The sequence below is a fragment of the Cyclopterus lumpus genome, chromosome 6 (assembly GCF_009769545.1).
Source record: "Cyclopterus lumpus isolate fCycLum1 chromosome 6, fCycLum1.pri, whole genome shotgun sequence".
Taxonomy (NCBI): Eukaryota; Metazoa; Chordata; class Actinopteri; order Perciformes; family Cyclopteridae; genus Cyclopterus; species Cyclopterus lumpus.
In genome coordinates, this window is record NC_046971.1 from 4,627,689 (window position 1) to 4,644,257 (window position 16,569).

Consider the following 16,569-nt stretch of genomic DNA (forward strand, 5'->3'; position numbering starts at 1 on the left):
CTGTGGATTCATTTCTTGTGCTCTGCAAGAGGGGGGTTTGGGAGGCATGAAAGACTCATCTTTTCCTCAGCTAAGAGTTTTTCCTTGTCAGAATGAGGCTTCTGTACCCTCCCCCCCCCCCACCGTCCGCTGTTTCGGTGGCAGGGGTGATGAGCCGGAGCACCTGGGGAGGGCCGCGGGGGGGCCAGGAAAACACCGCGCGTGGAAGATGGCGACAGGCCGCGGTGATGGATGTCCTGTCATCTCGGCACCGCGCCCGCTGACACGTGTTCAATCTCAGTCCCCCGGCACCTGTTGATGGGGCGGGATGAGATTTCACGCCGCGGAGCGGTGCACGAGCGTGAGCGTGCGAGTGGAGCGAGCGAAAGGGAGCGTGAGATGAAGGAAAATAAAAAAGTGTAAGCTCAAAGAAGATGAATAACCAAGACAGGGAGAGACATCCCAGACAACTTCATGTTGCACCAAAACCAGTTGGTAGAGAACGCTACGGCCTCCATGAGATCTGCATTCGGAGGCTCACATTGGAATTCTTCAGCTTTATGCAGAAACGCTTCGACTGATTTCATCATTGTTGGCGCCAACAGCACATTAACAACATGAGGGACGACACATATGTAATGGTGTCTGGCTCCACTGTTACTCTCCACGCCGTGTCAGTGGATGTTTGTATGTGTGTGGGTTGTGTTTCTCGAGTAGATAAGAGCTGGGAGATGAGGCAAATCTGAAATCTCAACAGCATTTTTGAAGACCCGTAATGTGAATATTGCCAACAAATATCCTGCCGAGGCTGGTCATTAACCAAATAAAAAAGTATTTGGACAAACTAGAATTTTGACCAGACGATGGCAGTTAAGTTATTAAAAGATTAGCAAAAAGCCAAAAGCGACAACCTGCTGGCGGCGCTTCGGGAAAAGTCAGAGGATCACCAAAGTCATGAGGACAATTAACACCTGTATGGAATTGTATTTAATCCATTAAATTGGCAATAATAAAGTAATGGCTATAGAATAATGACATCCTCAGCGTTCTTATTAAGGCCGGCTTTCCCTTTTCCCTCTATCGTCCATCTAAACGCTTGTTTCTGGAACAACAAGTGCTAGCGCAAGCCATGTTGCTAACGCCAGCCATGTTCCTAACGCCAGCCATGTTCCTAACGCCAGCCATGTTGCTAACGCCAGCCATGTTGCTAACGCTATCCATGTTGCTAACGCCAGCCATGTTGCTAACGCCAGCTATGTTGCTAACGCCAGCTATGTTGCTAACGCCAGCCTTGTTGCTAACGCCAGCCTTGTTGCTAATGCTAGCCTTGTTGCTAACGCCAGCCATGTTGCTAACGCAAGCCATGTTGCTAACGCCAACCATGTTGCTAACGCCAGCCTTGTTGCTAATGCCAGCCTTGTTGCGAACGCCAGCCATGTTGCTAACGCAAGCCATGTTGCTAACGCTAGCCATGTTGCTAACGCTAGCCTTGTTGCTAACGCTAGCCTTGTTGCTAACGCCAGCCATGTGGCTAACGCAAGCCATGTTGCTAACGCAAGCCATGTTGCTAACGCCAACCACGTTGCTAATGCTAGCCATGTTGCTAACGCTAGCCAAGGCTAACACAAGCATCCAAGAACAAAACTCTAGAAATCCATTGTGCATTTGAACATCCAAAACGAAGGACGCATTTTCTCGGTGGACTTTCTTAAGCAAGATGGGGAGAATTTGACGATATCCAATCCACTATATTCAATGCACTGCGATCCCTTGAGCGGCACCTTTATCAGGGCTAAAAATGTAACGTATAATTAGAGAATGAGACATGCGTCCAACAATTACTTTGACAAGTTGTCAGCGGTTAAGTGCCTGGAAGAAGACGAGGGAATTACAGAGTTCACCAAATGAACCGTCTCAAACAATGCGGTCTTTTATGGTTAAAGTTTTTTTTAAATAAAAGGGATGGCGTGATCGTGTTTGATGCCCTTAAATGCCTCGGGAAAGACTTGCCACCGTCTGGGGAGCCTGACGGCCCGAAGTGCACCTGTCAGCTTTAAGACTGTCAGAGGAGTCTGAAGAGCTCAGGAGAGAGGACGCCGCGTTGAACACGTCTGACAACGGTTACGACACCAGCGCGTTCGACTTCACCAGTCGAACCAATTACTGTTAGCAAACAAGACCAGTGCCGAGCAGACATGTCCGCCCGCGCAGGCAGACACGGAGGAGGAGGAAGATCCTTCACAGACAGCGCTCACGTTAAAAGTCAAAATCAAAATAAATATATATAAAAAATATATATACAGTATATAAACAGATATATATTTTTTTTAATGCAACTTTCAATAACTGATTTGCCAAATTCCAAATTCAGAGCACATGTGCGATAGAGTGATTGCCTCCACACGGCTCTCAACATGGCGCCGCCTGAGCCAAGCGGCTCGGCGCTAACGGTGCTAACAGTGTGAACTTTGGCCGACGTGCTGCCAGGGTTCACCTGGAGGGTTGGCGGCGGCATTATCGTCAGTAGTGGTGGTATGAGAGCGGCGGCCGCGGGGGCCAGACAGCGGTGCGCGCTCACGTGCGCGCTCACGTGCACGAATATGCAGGGTCAGCAAAACAAGGAAAAACGCTCTGATAGCAGCAGTCCGCCAATCTCAGCTCAGGCGGACATGACTCCCAAAGCGAAAGATGGCAGTGTCTGTGTCTTTGGCTTCCTTTTTCGTACGGCGGAGGGAAGTGGAGACGCGAACACACACACACACACACACACACACACACACACACACACACACACACACACACACACACACACACACACACACACACACACACACACACACACACACACCGACCTTGGTGTCCACAGTGGAGGAGGTGATGGCAGTAGAGGCCTCGCTGATGGTTGTGCTGGAGAGCTGCTCACCGCCGGGTTTGGACATCATGGAAGCACCCTGCGGCCTGGAGAAGAACACACACACACACACACACACACACACACACACACACACACACAGAGAGAGAGAGAGAGAGAGAGAGAGAGAGAGAGAGAGAAAGAGTAAACACACCTTTTCAAATCTGATATACATCACGTGGGCCATTTGTGAAGAGTTTTGACTGTATCTCGTATTTTTTCCCGTAAGAGCCGAGTACATCTCAAAACGGTGTGCAGAAGACGCCATCTCCACAGCGCTTCACTCCGCCCTCTCCCACCTCGACAATAACAACACCTACGTGAGAATGCTGTTCTTTTTTTTTGGGGATACTGTATATATACTGCTTTCTTTGCACGGCTCTGGTCAGATGCTCACCGACATTTGGTTTCTGAATCTGAATTCTGAGTAGGTAGCATATTGTGCAGCACGACAGCCGGGAGCGTTGACTGATTTCTGCTTTTATTCCCCTTTATTGGACAGTCTATTATTCAGAATAATTAGAGCGAGAGGGAGAGAGAGAGAGAGAGAGAGAGAGAGAGAGAGAGAGAGAGAGAGAGAGAGAGAGAGAGATCCCTTGTGGTCATTAAACATTTAATCCTTTTGACTGCATGCAAATGTTTTCCGATTTTTTTTTCTGGTTATTACTATGTGTGAATTACAGTTTATTAACATTATCACGTACTTCGGATTTTGAGGCACCTTTTTCTTTTTTTGGGGTCGTCGTATTTTTCTTAATTTAGTGGAAAGACTAACAAAGATTTGTTTCCGTGTGTGTTTTTAACGAAGAGCTACCGAGGCTTTTCACACCCGTCTTACTTTGAGATATATTTAAAATATTCCCTTTCTATTTTCCTTCATTTTGTGTATTCATTGGAATAAAAAGGAGAACTCATGCCCAATGCACCCTGGTACATGTCAGCCTCACAGCGGGAGATGAATCCATTTTTATCGGAATTTGCCTTAAATTTCGCCCCTCAACTCGTCTCATCTCCCCGTCTGCAGTGTTTTGTTTTAAAACTCACTGTTCGGATAGCTTTCAATCACATTTGTTTCTTGTAAATTGGGTAAAAAGCACTTTCAGGAATACCATTCCTTGTTTAGGAGGAAATGAGCTCCTCCACCTCCCTGAATGGGAGTTGTGTGTTTACTCGTTTCTGATAATTGGATTAAAATGCCCATTTAGTCCAGACCTGAAGCTTCATTCTTACACATATTGAGATGATTTGCCACTTGGAGGAAGACCACAGGGGTTCTGCGGGGCCGATTCTGTTGATATATTTCGGAACGTGCCGATAGAATTCATAGTTTTCGTCCGCGGACGAGTCACGTGATCAAATTGGTTCTTCACGCCGGCGGAACGTGAACACGGTTTAATTAGGAGAACCTTCTTTCAGACGGACGACTCCTTCGTCTCATTTCGACGCTCGTTCTTTTTTCCTCAATGTGTCATTTTCACCTTTTGTCATTTTTTTCTTCTTTGGAATAAATCCAGACATTTTTTTCTTTCATTTTTTTTCTGTAAACAAATATTTGTGTCTGTTCTGGAATAAATCTCTAAGCATTGGTCTCCCTTAACGTTTTCTCACTCCGCCTTTGCCTCACTTTTTTTTCTCATTTCTGTCCTCCATGTTACAGCCACCAGCTTCAGTACATCAATAACTTTCATCTACAGATGCATAATGTAAATCTCTCCAATGTGGTGTGGGTGGGTTGAGAGAGAGAGAGAGAGAGAGAGAGAGAGAGAGAGAGAGAGAGAGAGAGAGAGAGAGAGAGAGAGAGAGAGAGAGGCACTAGCTCTCGTCTCGTTCTGCCGTCAAGAGAATTTCATGCAAACTTTTGAAAGGTCTATAAAATGTACATCAGATGCCTTTTCATCAAAGTCAAAAGTTCTCACTGGGAAGATTTTAAATAGAACTGATTACATTTACATCAGGGAAAAAGTGGTTCTCTGATTATAGGAGCTTGCTTTTAATTCGAAAAAAAAAAAAAATCACGGGACGGGCAATGAAACCGGTGGCCCGGTAGCTTTGTGGGGTCACCGGGTCACTTCAGGGTCAACGACCCTGATTGGCTAGGGAGCAGTTTGTGAAGGTAGAAGTGAGAAGGAACGACAAGAGAGAGAGAGAGAGAGAGAGAGAGAGAGAGAGAGAGAGAGAGAGTGCCTAAAACAAAGAGGAGGAAGTCGGCACAGAGAGATAATTGAGACGGAAATAGAAATGAGATGAAGTAGAAGACGGAGCCTTAGATTTATTCTCAGAAAAAGATTTAAAAAACCAGACAAATCAAGACTTTTACTTTCTCGGGGCGGAGGAAGGCGCACGAGCGTTACGGAAGTGGTCTTTGCAGACACACCTGGAGGAGCTCTTTAGGGAGTCTCCCCGAGCCAACGGGCCTCTTTGAATGGAACCGAACTCATCTAGTTGAGAGGGAGAACCGGGAGAACCAAGATGAAAAGGTGAAGAATAATTCAAGGGAGAGCACATGAAAGGAGGCGGCCGCACTCCACTAAACACGCCGTCTCTGCAGCTCCATCGGGGCTTTTATTCTGAAAGGAGGAGCAGATCGAAAAAGTGTCACAGCTTTTTATTTTATTTTCTTTATTATTTGTCACTTGAAAAAAAAAATCAATTTCTTTTAAAACCTTTTTTTTTTTGCGGCTCTATTAAATGGCGACATCGATATCTCAGGACCTCTCAAAGTATTAAGTGTCTCTTCTCGTCTCCCGATGTTTTTATTTTTGCTTGTTTTGGTCGGGAGAGGATTTAAAAAAACAAGCTTGTTTGAATTTGATAAAAACAGATGAACACTGTAACATCATCTTTATTATCATTATTATGTGGCGTCGTATTCTTCTTAGAAACATTAGGAAGATTGAGAAATGCATCAGCAATCTCTTATTCTGGAATAAAGCACCTCAAAATCCACCGCTGGTCAATCGTAAACCAATCAAGTCTTCTGAAAATGTATGTTTAAATATGCAAATTAGGAACAGCCATAAAAAAATAAATAAACATAACCATGAAACTTGCCCAGTTGATTACTTATATTATTTCCTGTATTACAATTGTTTGAATACACCCATGAGGCATTATCTAACACTAACTTTTGGTGAATTTAGGAGAAATCTATTGATGTAAATATAGCACAAAGTGTACCTCTTCTAACCCCGCTGGAAATATATTACTGTGTGGAGAAGTAAAAAAAAGAAATAAAAAGCAGGTTAATTGATACTGAAGGACCGACACTTAAGACGGGCACTTAGCTGCCGCACGACTCGGGAGGGAAACCAGATCTAAAGAGCGCTGCGTATTAATCTCACTCGGCCGCGGGTCAAAAGAGGAAGCACAGAAAATCGGCTGGAGGTCATTTCTATAGAAAATAGCGGGTTTCGCCTCCTCCTCGTTTCGTCCGTGGGAGGAAGAGGCGGCCATGTTGAGAACGAAGAGGCCACGCAGGAGATTTAATCGCACGGGGGAGAAAAAAAATTCAGACATTTTACCACCGAGAGAACGTGTTTATGTATTTAACTTTAAACCGAACATGGCTACTACCCTGCTTCTAGTCGTTATGCTAAACTGGGTTTAAGATACCCCCCCCCCCCTCTCTCCCCCCACATGAGATTTTTATTTTTATTAAATTAACCCAGTGTAAGATTAAGCGAGACACGTAATTAAACTAGATGAAATCTTTTGCACCCTCAAAATGAGAGAGAATGAGACGACACATTACTCCTCCAATCATATCCCGCCCGTTTCAATCCCACACTGCTGCTGCTGCTGCTATGGCAACAGTCAACCAAAGCATTGCCAAGCTGCCCCCCCCCCCCCCCCCCCCCCCCCCCCCCCCCCCTTGGAGAAGCACCATTGCTGGCGTAACTTCTCTTAAATCACCAGGTCCCATATCAATGAGCGACGGGAAAGGGGGGGGGGGATCAGGGACGGGGAAGAACACAGAAAAAGAGAGAGAGAGAGAGAACTGAGGAACACGAAGCGAGCAACTAAGCCGAGGAAGAGTTGAGAGAAACAAATGCGACAAAAAGGGAAAAAAGGCTCGCCGAGCGACAGCCAGGGATCCTGTGTTCACCCCCACTCAACCAGCAACAATGACCATATGTAGAATATGTCATTTAATAAGGCAAATGGGACTTATTGCTCTACAACGGGTCTTGACCTGGCCTTGTGCATGATTAGAGATGAATATTATGTTGTAATAAAGTACTGAGTCATTTCCTCTTTCAGGATTATTGATGTGGATAACATCATGGAAGGGCTTGAGAGAGAGAGAGAGAGAGAGAGAGAGAGAGGGAGAGAGCTCTATTTGTATGAAAGCCGATGAGAAAATGAAGACTTCACACTTGATTTATTTCCTCGGTAAACCGATGAGTTTATGGTCGAAAGTACTCTTTTAATACAGCGCGATGTTCATTTTGTGATTCATGGTCCCATTTAGAGTCAAATAGAAGATGAAGCAGGGTAACCTTAAAGGGGTGGCCACATTGTGATTGACAGGTCGCTATCACAGTGTGCGGTTTTACTAAAACAAACACTAATTAGTTGGCTGCTCGTTTTTTTTCCTTCTTTTTCCCGTAAGTACGTCCCAAACAAGCCTGTTTTGCATGAATTACCGACGCACCTTGCCGACCAGGCTCTAGATTTAGCTGCTACCTCGCTTCTCGCAAGCTCCGCCCCCCTAGACCAAAATTCAATGCTTCAAAAAAAAATGAAACTGTCGTCCACAAACCAATGGGTGACGTCAGGTGCCTTCGTACGCTTGTTAAATGCAGTCTAGGATGGCAACACATGAAAAATGTAATTAACATTTCTCCAACACAAATAAATCTGAAATCCACCAGGTGGCTCGGCTCCAGCTGTATTTCCAGGTTTCCCACGACCCCAGAGCTGATGACAAGAAGACAGACAGGCAGACGGGGTGGGGGGGGGGGGCGCAAATAGACTTCGACACACTTCAGATGCAGACAGATACTGAGAAGCCGCCAAGGAAGTCATTCCATCTCTCCCGCTGCCAAAATAAGAGTTGATAAAGTGCTCAGCGGAGCTTTAAAGTCCTGACACTTTGGCCTCTTTAATCCGCGATAACCCCCACGGTGAGCAGGCCCCCCGACACACAAATACGCGTCGCGCCCTGTTGCTAATAACGCTCTCGGATGGAGTTTCAAGCTTCATACGAGGCTCCAGTGTACATCCACAACTTGTGTGCCAGCGTGCGTCGACAGGGTGGCGGAGATCTAAAAAAAAAAATGGGTTCATGGGTCCGACGCGGTAAGTGTGTGTAAAACGCGGATGTGTGTGAAAGTATTCGAAGGCAGCGCTTGAAAATAAAATGCAATTTAAAAAAAAAGAGCAGCTCGGTTGAGCGTAAAAAAGAAAGAAAAAGAATGTCCATCCTTGGACGAGTATAAAGGGTTTACAAAAGAGCGTTGGCCTCAGTGGAAACCTTAAATAGCACCGCGGTGGAGGTTTCTTTTTGGGATGGCGCCTTGGGCAGCGGCGGAAATCGGTTTTTTTTTCCTCCTCGTTGTCGTCGGCAGCGGATCGGCGGTAATTGGATAATTAGGGTTTGCGGGTGACAGACGGTGGGAATATAATCCCCAGCCTTCCACATGCATTAATGGTAATTACATCATCTTTGTTTTGAACGGTGCATTATAATTAGATGAAAAGGGGGGGGAACTGCGTGAATATTCACAACCAAACATGTAACCCGTAATACTAACATTATCATTAAAGCATTATGAATGGAGTGACACAAGCAAGGATAATGAGAAAGGGAAAAAAATGGGGTTTTTTTTAATGGTGAAGGGCAAATTCAAACTAAAGCTTAAACAAGGCCATTGGATTTAATGGTTATTGGCGGTGGCGTGCCGTAATTAAAGGAACTATCCTCCAACAATTCCTCGCTTATCTACCTGATTCATGGCCCCCGAATATACTGGACCCATGAGATGTTTAAAATCATAGCTAAAGAGCTGTCTTTAAAGAAAAAGGTCCAGAAATTCTTCAATGTGAGGAGCCATGCAGCGGTCTTTCTTTTCCGGGGCAGTTTTCTGTCTGTGTCCAACACGGATAATAAGACCTGCAGTGAGGTTGAACCCCAGGGAAGGTGTTCTGAGATGGCTTTGGAGAAGAAAAAAAAGAGCTTCTTTTGGTGTAATTGAGCCCCTGTAGTGAACCAGGAGGGTCTGTGTTTGCTTCTGCCTCAGACGCCCAAAAAGTACCCAAAAGTGAGGCCAAACTTTTAGAAATTAAGTTTATTAATCCTCAAATTGCCTCTCTCCACCGAGGGTGTATATTTGTTTTATTTTACGTCTATCTTCCTTTGTTGTAAAGCATGTTGTGCTGTATTTTTTGTATTAAAGTGCTATATTTTTTGTTCGTCACCATCATGATTATTCCAATTACTAAAACTATACGTTGAACGTTTGGGGAAATGATTCCCTTTCTTGCCGAGAGTTAGATGACAATATAGAAACCACTAACGTTAACCACAGAGCTAGACTCAGGAGGCCATTAGCTTAGCTTAGCACAAAGACTGGAAACGGAGGGAGACAGCTAGCCTTTCCACACCAAGTCCGTATTTATTTGTCCGAAATTGTTTAATAACTAAACATGACACGTTGTGTCAATCACGTTTCCTTGCCCACTCCACTTTTTTATGTAAGCTAAGCTAACAGCCTTCTGTTAGCTTAGCTTACATATTTTTACAATACGTTAAGTACTGACTTGTTTCGTACTTCGATATTGGATGACATCATCACCGGAAACACATTTTCTTAAGATTCATACACAAACAGCATTAGCAAGTACTCCCAACTCAAGTTAATTTGAGGTTTGCTTAATACGTCACCGATATTAAAGATAAAACTAGGCTCCTTGAAAACACGCTTTGCATAACTCCTAGAATCAAATATGAACCAAAGACAAGCATGCCGTGGGAAATTATCTTAAGATTCTCATGAAAAATGGAACTTCATAAAAAAAAAAATGGAAAAAGAAGAATTTTCTGCCCCAAGAAATTTTGTTCAACATCTTCATTAAACAGCAATAATAGGATCAAATATAGGATTAAATATAGAGCAACTCGTGTATTTTCAGTCATTCTGATTCATGAGTTGCTTTGCAAGTGACCAGGAGATTAGTTAACAATCTTCTTCAGGCACGTCTTTTTTTATTGAAGCTTCTTCAAGCCAACTGGTCTTCCAACGCCACCACGTCCTGCATCACGTTCTCTACGCTCCTCAGCTGTGCGCCGCATAACCGCAGCAAAAGAATTCATACCCGAGTGTATCGTTACCACATCGCACCGGGGCGGAAAATAATGCTTCCGAGTGCACATCCTGTATTAACCACCACCTGTCCTTCAGACTTGTGGAGAATTCACCATCTATTTACATAACCACACGTATGTACACACACACATACACACACATCGAAGTGTGTGTGTGTGTGTGTGTGTGTGTGTGTTGCACTGACACGTTATCATAGCAGCTTGGATGGGTCTGCTTCACGCCCACGCAGCTGCTAATAAGACAGATCCATCGGAAACAGAGCAAAGAAATATGGTTTCTCCTCGTCTGGAGACAGTAAAGCAGGGGGGGGGGGGGGCTAAGAGAAAGTAGAAGAAGAACAAATAATATATAGGAAACAATCGGCGCTCAACACAAGGTTATGAAAGACTGGATCTGTCTTCAAATTCCTTTCATGCTAAAGATTTTTTATTTTATTTTATTAACGTACGCCAGCTACATGGGAGTCTGCCACGAATTTAGAAATGATTACACCTGAGCATCCATTATACACACACACACCTTGCATTTTTCATTGTTCACATCCACATCATATTTTATATTTGTGTGTAGCACTTGTTGCATTGAATAAATTGTCTGAACACGTTTAAATAGAAAAGAAGAGCGTGAAAAGAGGGTGAAGGGAAAGGACAGAAGGTTTAGATGAGGCCAAAATAAAAAAAAAAGTTTAAAAAAAAAGAAAAGAGCTCCCGTGTGAAAGATAACATGAAGAGCGAAGGGAGAGTGGGTGGGACAAATGGAGATAGAGAGAACAGGAAATGGAAAAGAATGAGACAGAAACGGGAAAAAATATGATGATGAAAATAGGCTGCTAGAAATGGAGCCTGTGCAGCGAAGCTTCATTACACTTTAATGCGTTCCTTCACCGCATTAGAAGCTGCAGTACAAAAAGCTCTATTAATTGCACTTCACTGAATTAGGTTGTGTTACAGGAGAGCTGGATAGATATATTTAATACGATCGTTAGGTCTGAGTGGGGGGAATTAAAGTAGGTGAGATTGAAACTCTTTCTTACGAGTCCTTGAAGGGGTCTTACGAGCTACGCAACTCAAAAATAAAAGACTGTAGCATTTTGTGTTGTGTAGCGTACACTTCCTCACTCATGGCTCAAGGTGTCTCCCACCTTTGGAGCTTTGGGGGGGGGGGGGGGGGGGGGGGGTTCAGATCCAGATCAGGAGGTGAAGTGAAAGTAGAAGGAGGGAGCCACATGAACTTCTGGAATTAAGAGATATTTTTTTCCACTGGACATACTGTGTCCGTGTTTCAAGGTCCTGCACACACACCCACACGGCTAATCAAACCAAAGAATGGATATAATGGTGTTAAGCTTTATTCTCAATGATTCATCCCTATGTACTCAAGATCACAGTGGGACAAAGCAACCAATCGTCACGCACACTGAGGCACTGATTACAACAATCACGGATATTGTTTATGTTTCAGGAAGTGAAGCGGCCTAAAGGGGATTAAAGGTTTCTAACTTTAGATGTGTGATTGATACGGCGCAGTGTAACTGAGCAGATTCCTGCATAACTCTCGGCAAAAACAACCAAAAGTAACCAATAAGTAGGAATTGAAAAAAAACTGTCAGTGCATGCTGGTGTAGACTGGTTTCCACAACTATCCGCCCTACTTCGGGAAGGAGTTTGACCAAAGAGATACACGTGAACTAAGGTTTTACCAACGATCGAACCAAGCGCTGTGATTGGTGGCCTCATCAAAAGCCTCAGATCTACAGAGGGTCGGCATAACGATGCTACGTGTCGTGTTTATGGCCTAAAATAATGATCACACTCTGACAACAATAAGCAGCTCTAAGACCCAAAATATATATGAGGGTCACGGGGAAGATACACCATTTTGTTGCCGTTACTTTTATAAACACAATACACATTTCCTCTTCCATTCCGACGGCAACGACAGCCAAAATTACCAATGGCTCCAACGGCATGTGCTTGTAAAGGAATGAATTCAATTGGGTATTTTGGAAGTTGCGCGCCCTCGCAAAATATATTCCTGCGAGCTGTCATTCAAATTGGACTTCGCCTCCCGAGGGTTTATGCAGGTAAGACTTGAAAAACAGCTGAAAAAAAAAAATGGAGGTATAGGCTGAAATATACAGAGCTGCAGTGTGTTTCTAGACAGTGGTCTGCAGTAATGAAAAACATGGGAACACCGTACTCGGCACTGTGCGAGATGAGGAAATGTTTACCTCAAGGCACACAGACGCTAACAAATCAAACTCCCCTGAGCAAAGGTTCTTAAAGAATGGTTGTTTTTGGTTTGTAGTAGAGGTATGGGTTTTATGTCGTTTAGAATTCACCAGCCTTGTTGAACTACATCACAATTTGGGGGCAGCAAGAGTGTCCCATCTATTGTAACCGAGACCTGAGAGATTTGTCTCTATTGTGACGAAAGTCTGCTTTCGGGTTTAGTCGCGAGCAGGTAAAGCTATGCTCACACAAAGCTTCCCAGAGTGCGATGTCTCCAAACAATGAGTAAGCACTCTGACCTGTTTATTCCGCAGAGACCTGCACTCACCGGGTCTACTAAAGGGATAGAGCACCAAAATAGTACAATGAAACACATTTCTGTCCTTTTTAGGTTGCGATTAGACAATTGTCTAATCAACCCTCGCACCTCACAAAAAAACACCCTTGAGTTTAGGATGCGAAAGGAAAAGATCTGTATTTTTGGGAAATACGGTCATCCGCTACCTTGTTGAGAGACAGATGACAAGATCGACACAAGGAGGACCTCGACAAAGGCCATGAGGCAGCCAAACTACAGCCAGCGGCCTACGAGCTTTGTAGAATGACGATACCTCGGAACCAAGTCGATCCCGTATTGCGTCGATCCAGTATTGCAAAACCTTAATGGAGGTTGCATTGAGTTTCGTTACGACGCGTTCAAGTATTAGTGAGTATTAGACGATGGTCAATTATAACATCGTCATGATGCATTCACGTGTACTCTTGTACAATTTTGTTTTTGAATTGTTTAAAAGAGATTGTGGAATTTTCCTGCTATTTGGTATCCACTACTAAAATCCGGTTCTCGTGACATCCCGCTTAGCTTAGCATAAAGACTGGAGAACAAGGGGAAACAGCTAGCCTGGCTCTATCCAAACGTAACCGACTCTGATTAGCAGCATCTCTGAAGCCGAGGCCAAACACCGTCAAGTGAAACAACCCTGAACGTCTCTTGACAGCTGCCAAACACCCACTCAATGACGAATTATAACTTGAAGCTAAACTTAAGAAAAGAAAGACTTTAAAAATGTTTTCAAAGTCACTGTCAAACAGAAGTTCAGGTAACACTGGAACAAACCATAAAAAACAGTCACAACTACAAGAGCAGAGAAAGGAGTTCCGGATTCATCATCGCTTCAAAGAAGGTGGTGAAATAACCCGCTCACAGTGTAGCGTTCAACTCACAGACGTGTGGAAAAAGTCAATGCATCCCATCGTTTCTACTTCAACAGCTTTGTGTGTGTGTGTGTATATATATATATATATATATATATATATATATATATACTGTATGCATAGAAGCAAAAAAACGTGATCACTTACTGTTCTTGCAGGATGAAATCCATGTTCTCTGCAGAAATCTGCCCGCTCGTAGGATGGCGAAACGCCGTGATCCTCTGGTTATGACTGAAGTGACAGAGGGAGGAGAGAGAGAGAGAGGAGAGACACAATTAGAAACCACGGCTGCGCTGCAAACACTGTGAGGGTATCACCGTGAATTCAACCCCCCCACCCACCCGAGATTTTACAAGTATAGCGGACACGAGCCGATCATTCCCCAGAGGAGTAGCAAGCTTAGAGGCTCTGTCCGAAACTCTCCACCCTGGTGGGCCTTTCCGTCCCTGACTTTCCCAGCCCGGTGTAGAATGTGAGGGCTGACTGCTGGGACGCCCGCCCCACCCTAACCCCACCCCCACCCCACCCCACCCCACCCAGACCGTCCCGTCCAGCCTGTGTGCAACAAAGTGTTGGGCTCAGCACAAAATGCTGGACAGTGCAGGCCTGGGCCTCCATCAGTTATAGACTCAGTCAGTCATTCTAAGCCGCAACCAGAGTGTAAAAAGCATTTCACCGGGTAAACAACGGTGGGGTGGAGCCGAGGGTCACTGTGTGTGTGTGTGTGTGTGTGTGTGTGTGTGTGTGTGTAGCTTAAATGCCTCACAGCGGGGTTTTGACAATGACTGCAGTGGTATATGGATGTTTATAGTGATGTTTTTACAGCTATGAAGTTAATGAACAAAGAGGTCCGTGGACAAACTTCACATCTGATAGGGAGGAAAACCTGCTGCTACAAAACGTGAAAGCATGTAATAAAACAATACAAAAATTAAAAGTTTTAAAGGAGTATGCTGCCTTGTCTTTGTCCAATGTAAAAGTGCTGAAGCAACCTTAATTTCAGACTAGCTAACTAATAAGTAATAGATTCATCTGAAACCACAAATGTATGTAAATGTATAACCCTTAGTTTGGTGCTAAAATTGGAACGTAATAAAAAAATAAAAAAATATTAATTAAAAAAAGTATGGCAGATAATTCTCCTGCCAATTCGGTGAATATAAACTATTTAGATATTAATGTACAGCCTAAAAAAAACATACAAGGATAGCGTCACAGAATTACAAAGTCTGACGAATGGTTCTCGCCCCTAACTTGGAGCTGATCAGCATCCTCTTAAGAAGCCCAACATTTAAGAGAAGCACCATAAACACCCATCAAACAAACCCCATGTGTGTGTGTGTGTGTGTAAAGGTTCAGAAACATTTCCCCGTATCTAACAACGATCGATGCGAAGCAACACCGTTTTCCATTCTGCATCAGGACAGGTTCCCGCTCCGTGGAGCAGAAGATCAAACCCTACAGGACTACAAGGTTTCCCAGAAGACCCGGGGACATGTCAGCGGCGGCCTCCCTAACAGGGACTCACAATGCTGTTATTAGCTCACAGCATGAGAGCTAAACACGACTTATCGCATGAAGCGCTGCCTCCAGTCGCTCATACTGATGTCTGTCAGGACCTCCTGCTGTCCGAGGTCGACCCTCCTCCACTAGTTTAACTCCTTCTAATCACAGCTACACTAACAGAGGCCATAGCAGCACATGGACATCATGTTTGCCACTGACCAACGAGTTCTTGAATTCACTGATATTCAAGTATTTCCCGATCTTTTCCCAAACCTAACTACGTATTTCACGATCTTTTACCAAACCGAACTAAGTGTTTCCCGATCTTTTCCTAAACCAAACCACGTAGTTCTATTGCCTAAACCCAACTACGTATTTCACAATCTTTTCCTAAACCTGACCAATTAGTTTTGTTGCCTAAACCTAAGTGTTTAACAATCTTTTCCCAAACCTAACTACGTATTTCACGATCTTTTACCAAACCTAACCAAGTAGTTTTGTTGTCTACACCTAACTTCGTATATCACGATCTTTTCCTAAACCTAACTTCGTATTTAACGTTCTTTTCCTAAACCTAATCACGTAGTTCTATTGCCTAAACCTAACTACGTATTTCACGATCTTTTCCTAAACCTAACATCGTATTTCACGATCTTTTCCTAAACCTAACCACGTAGTTCTATTGCCTAAACCTAACTAAGTATTTCACGATCTTTTCCTAAACCTAACTTCGTATTTCACGATCTTTTCCTAAACCTAACCACGTAGTTATATTGCCTAAACCTAACTACGTATTTCACGATCTTTTCCTAAACCTAACCACGTAGTTCTATTGCCTAAACCTAACAAAGTATTTCACGAAGTATTTCACAATCTTTTCCTAAACCTAACTAAGTATTTCACGATCTTTTCCTAAACCTAACCACGTAGTTCTATTGCCTAAACCTAACTAAGTAAGTCCTGACGGGTCTCCGAGCAACGAAGTTACGAGACGTTCTCCTTGCAGAGTTGCGACAAATTCAACAGCCGATGACGACTTCACCACTAAACAGCGAGCGAGGTGATGTCACGTATGTTGCGTAACTTGTTTTCTATTTTCAATATAATGGCAGAATGTTTTGGTGGTATCCAAATCCTTTAAAATTATAATATCAGAAAAATGAATTCCTACTATCTCCAGTATTTGACTTTGGGGATACATTTTCTTTTAAAAAAAAGGTATGAATATCTATGGTAGGGGTTTTTGGTGGGTCTTGTAAATGGAACATTAACATTCATTTAATTGTTGGGAACAGCTTACATAAATGTGAAATTCAGTGGGAAATGATGCAACAGGGTTATTAATACACCACTACCATAATATTAGACTATTGTTTTTTGTGTTAATGTGACACCGACC

The 16,569-nt window shown here is 43.7% G+C and overlaps 1 protein-coding gene across 11 annotated transcripts in view; it reads right to left on the reverse strand.

The window, feature by feature from the left end:
• plekha7a (pleckstrin homology domain containing, family A member 7a) overlaps positions 1–16,569 on the reverse strand; it is a 97,634-nt gene that overhangs the window by 34,672 nt on the left and 46,393 nt on the right. For all 11 annotated transcript variants that reach the window (XM_034534276.1, XM_034534277.1, XM_034534267.1 and 8 more), the window contains 2 exons: positions 13,812–13,895; positions 2,832–2,937 (listed from right to left, as the gene is read on the reverse strand). In XM_034534276.1, the coding sequence (XP_034390167.1) occupies positions 2,832–2,937; positions 13,812–13,895 (190 nt within the window). The remainder of the gene's footprint in view (positions 1–2,831; positions 2,938–13,811; positions 13,896–16,569) is intronic.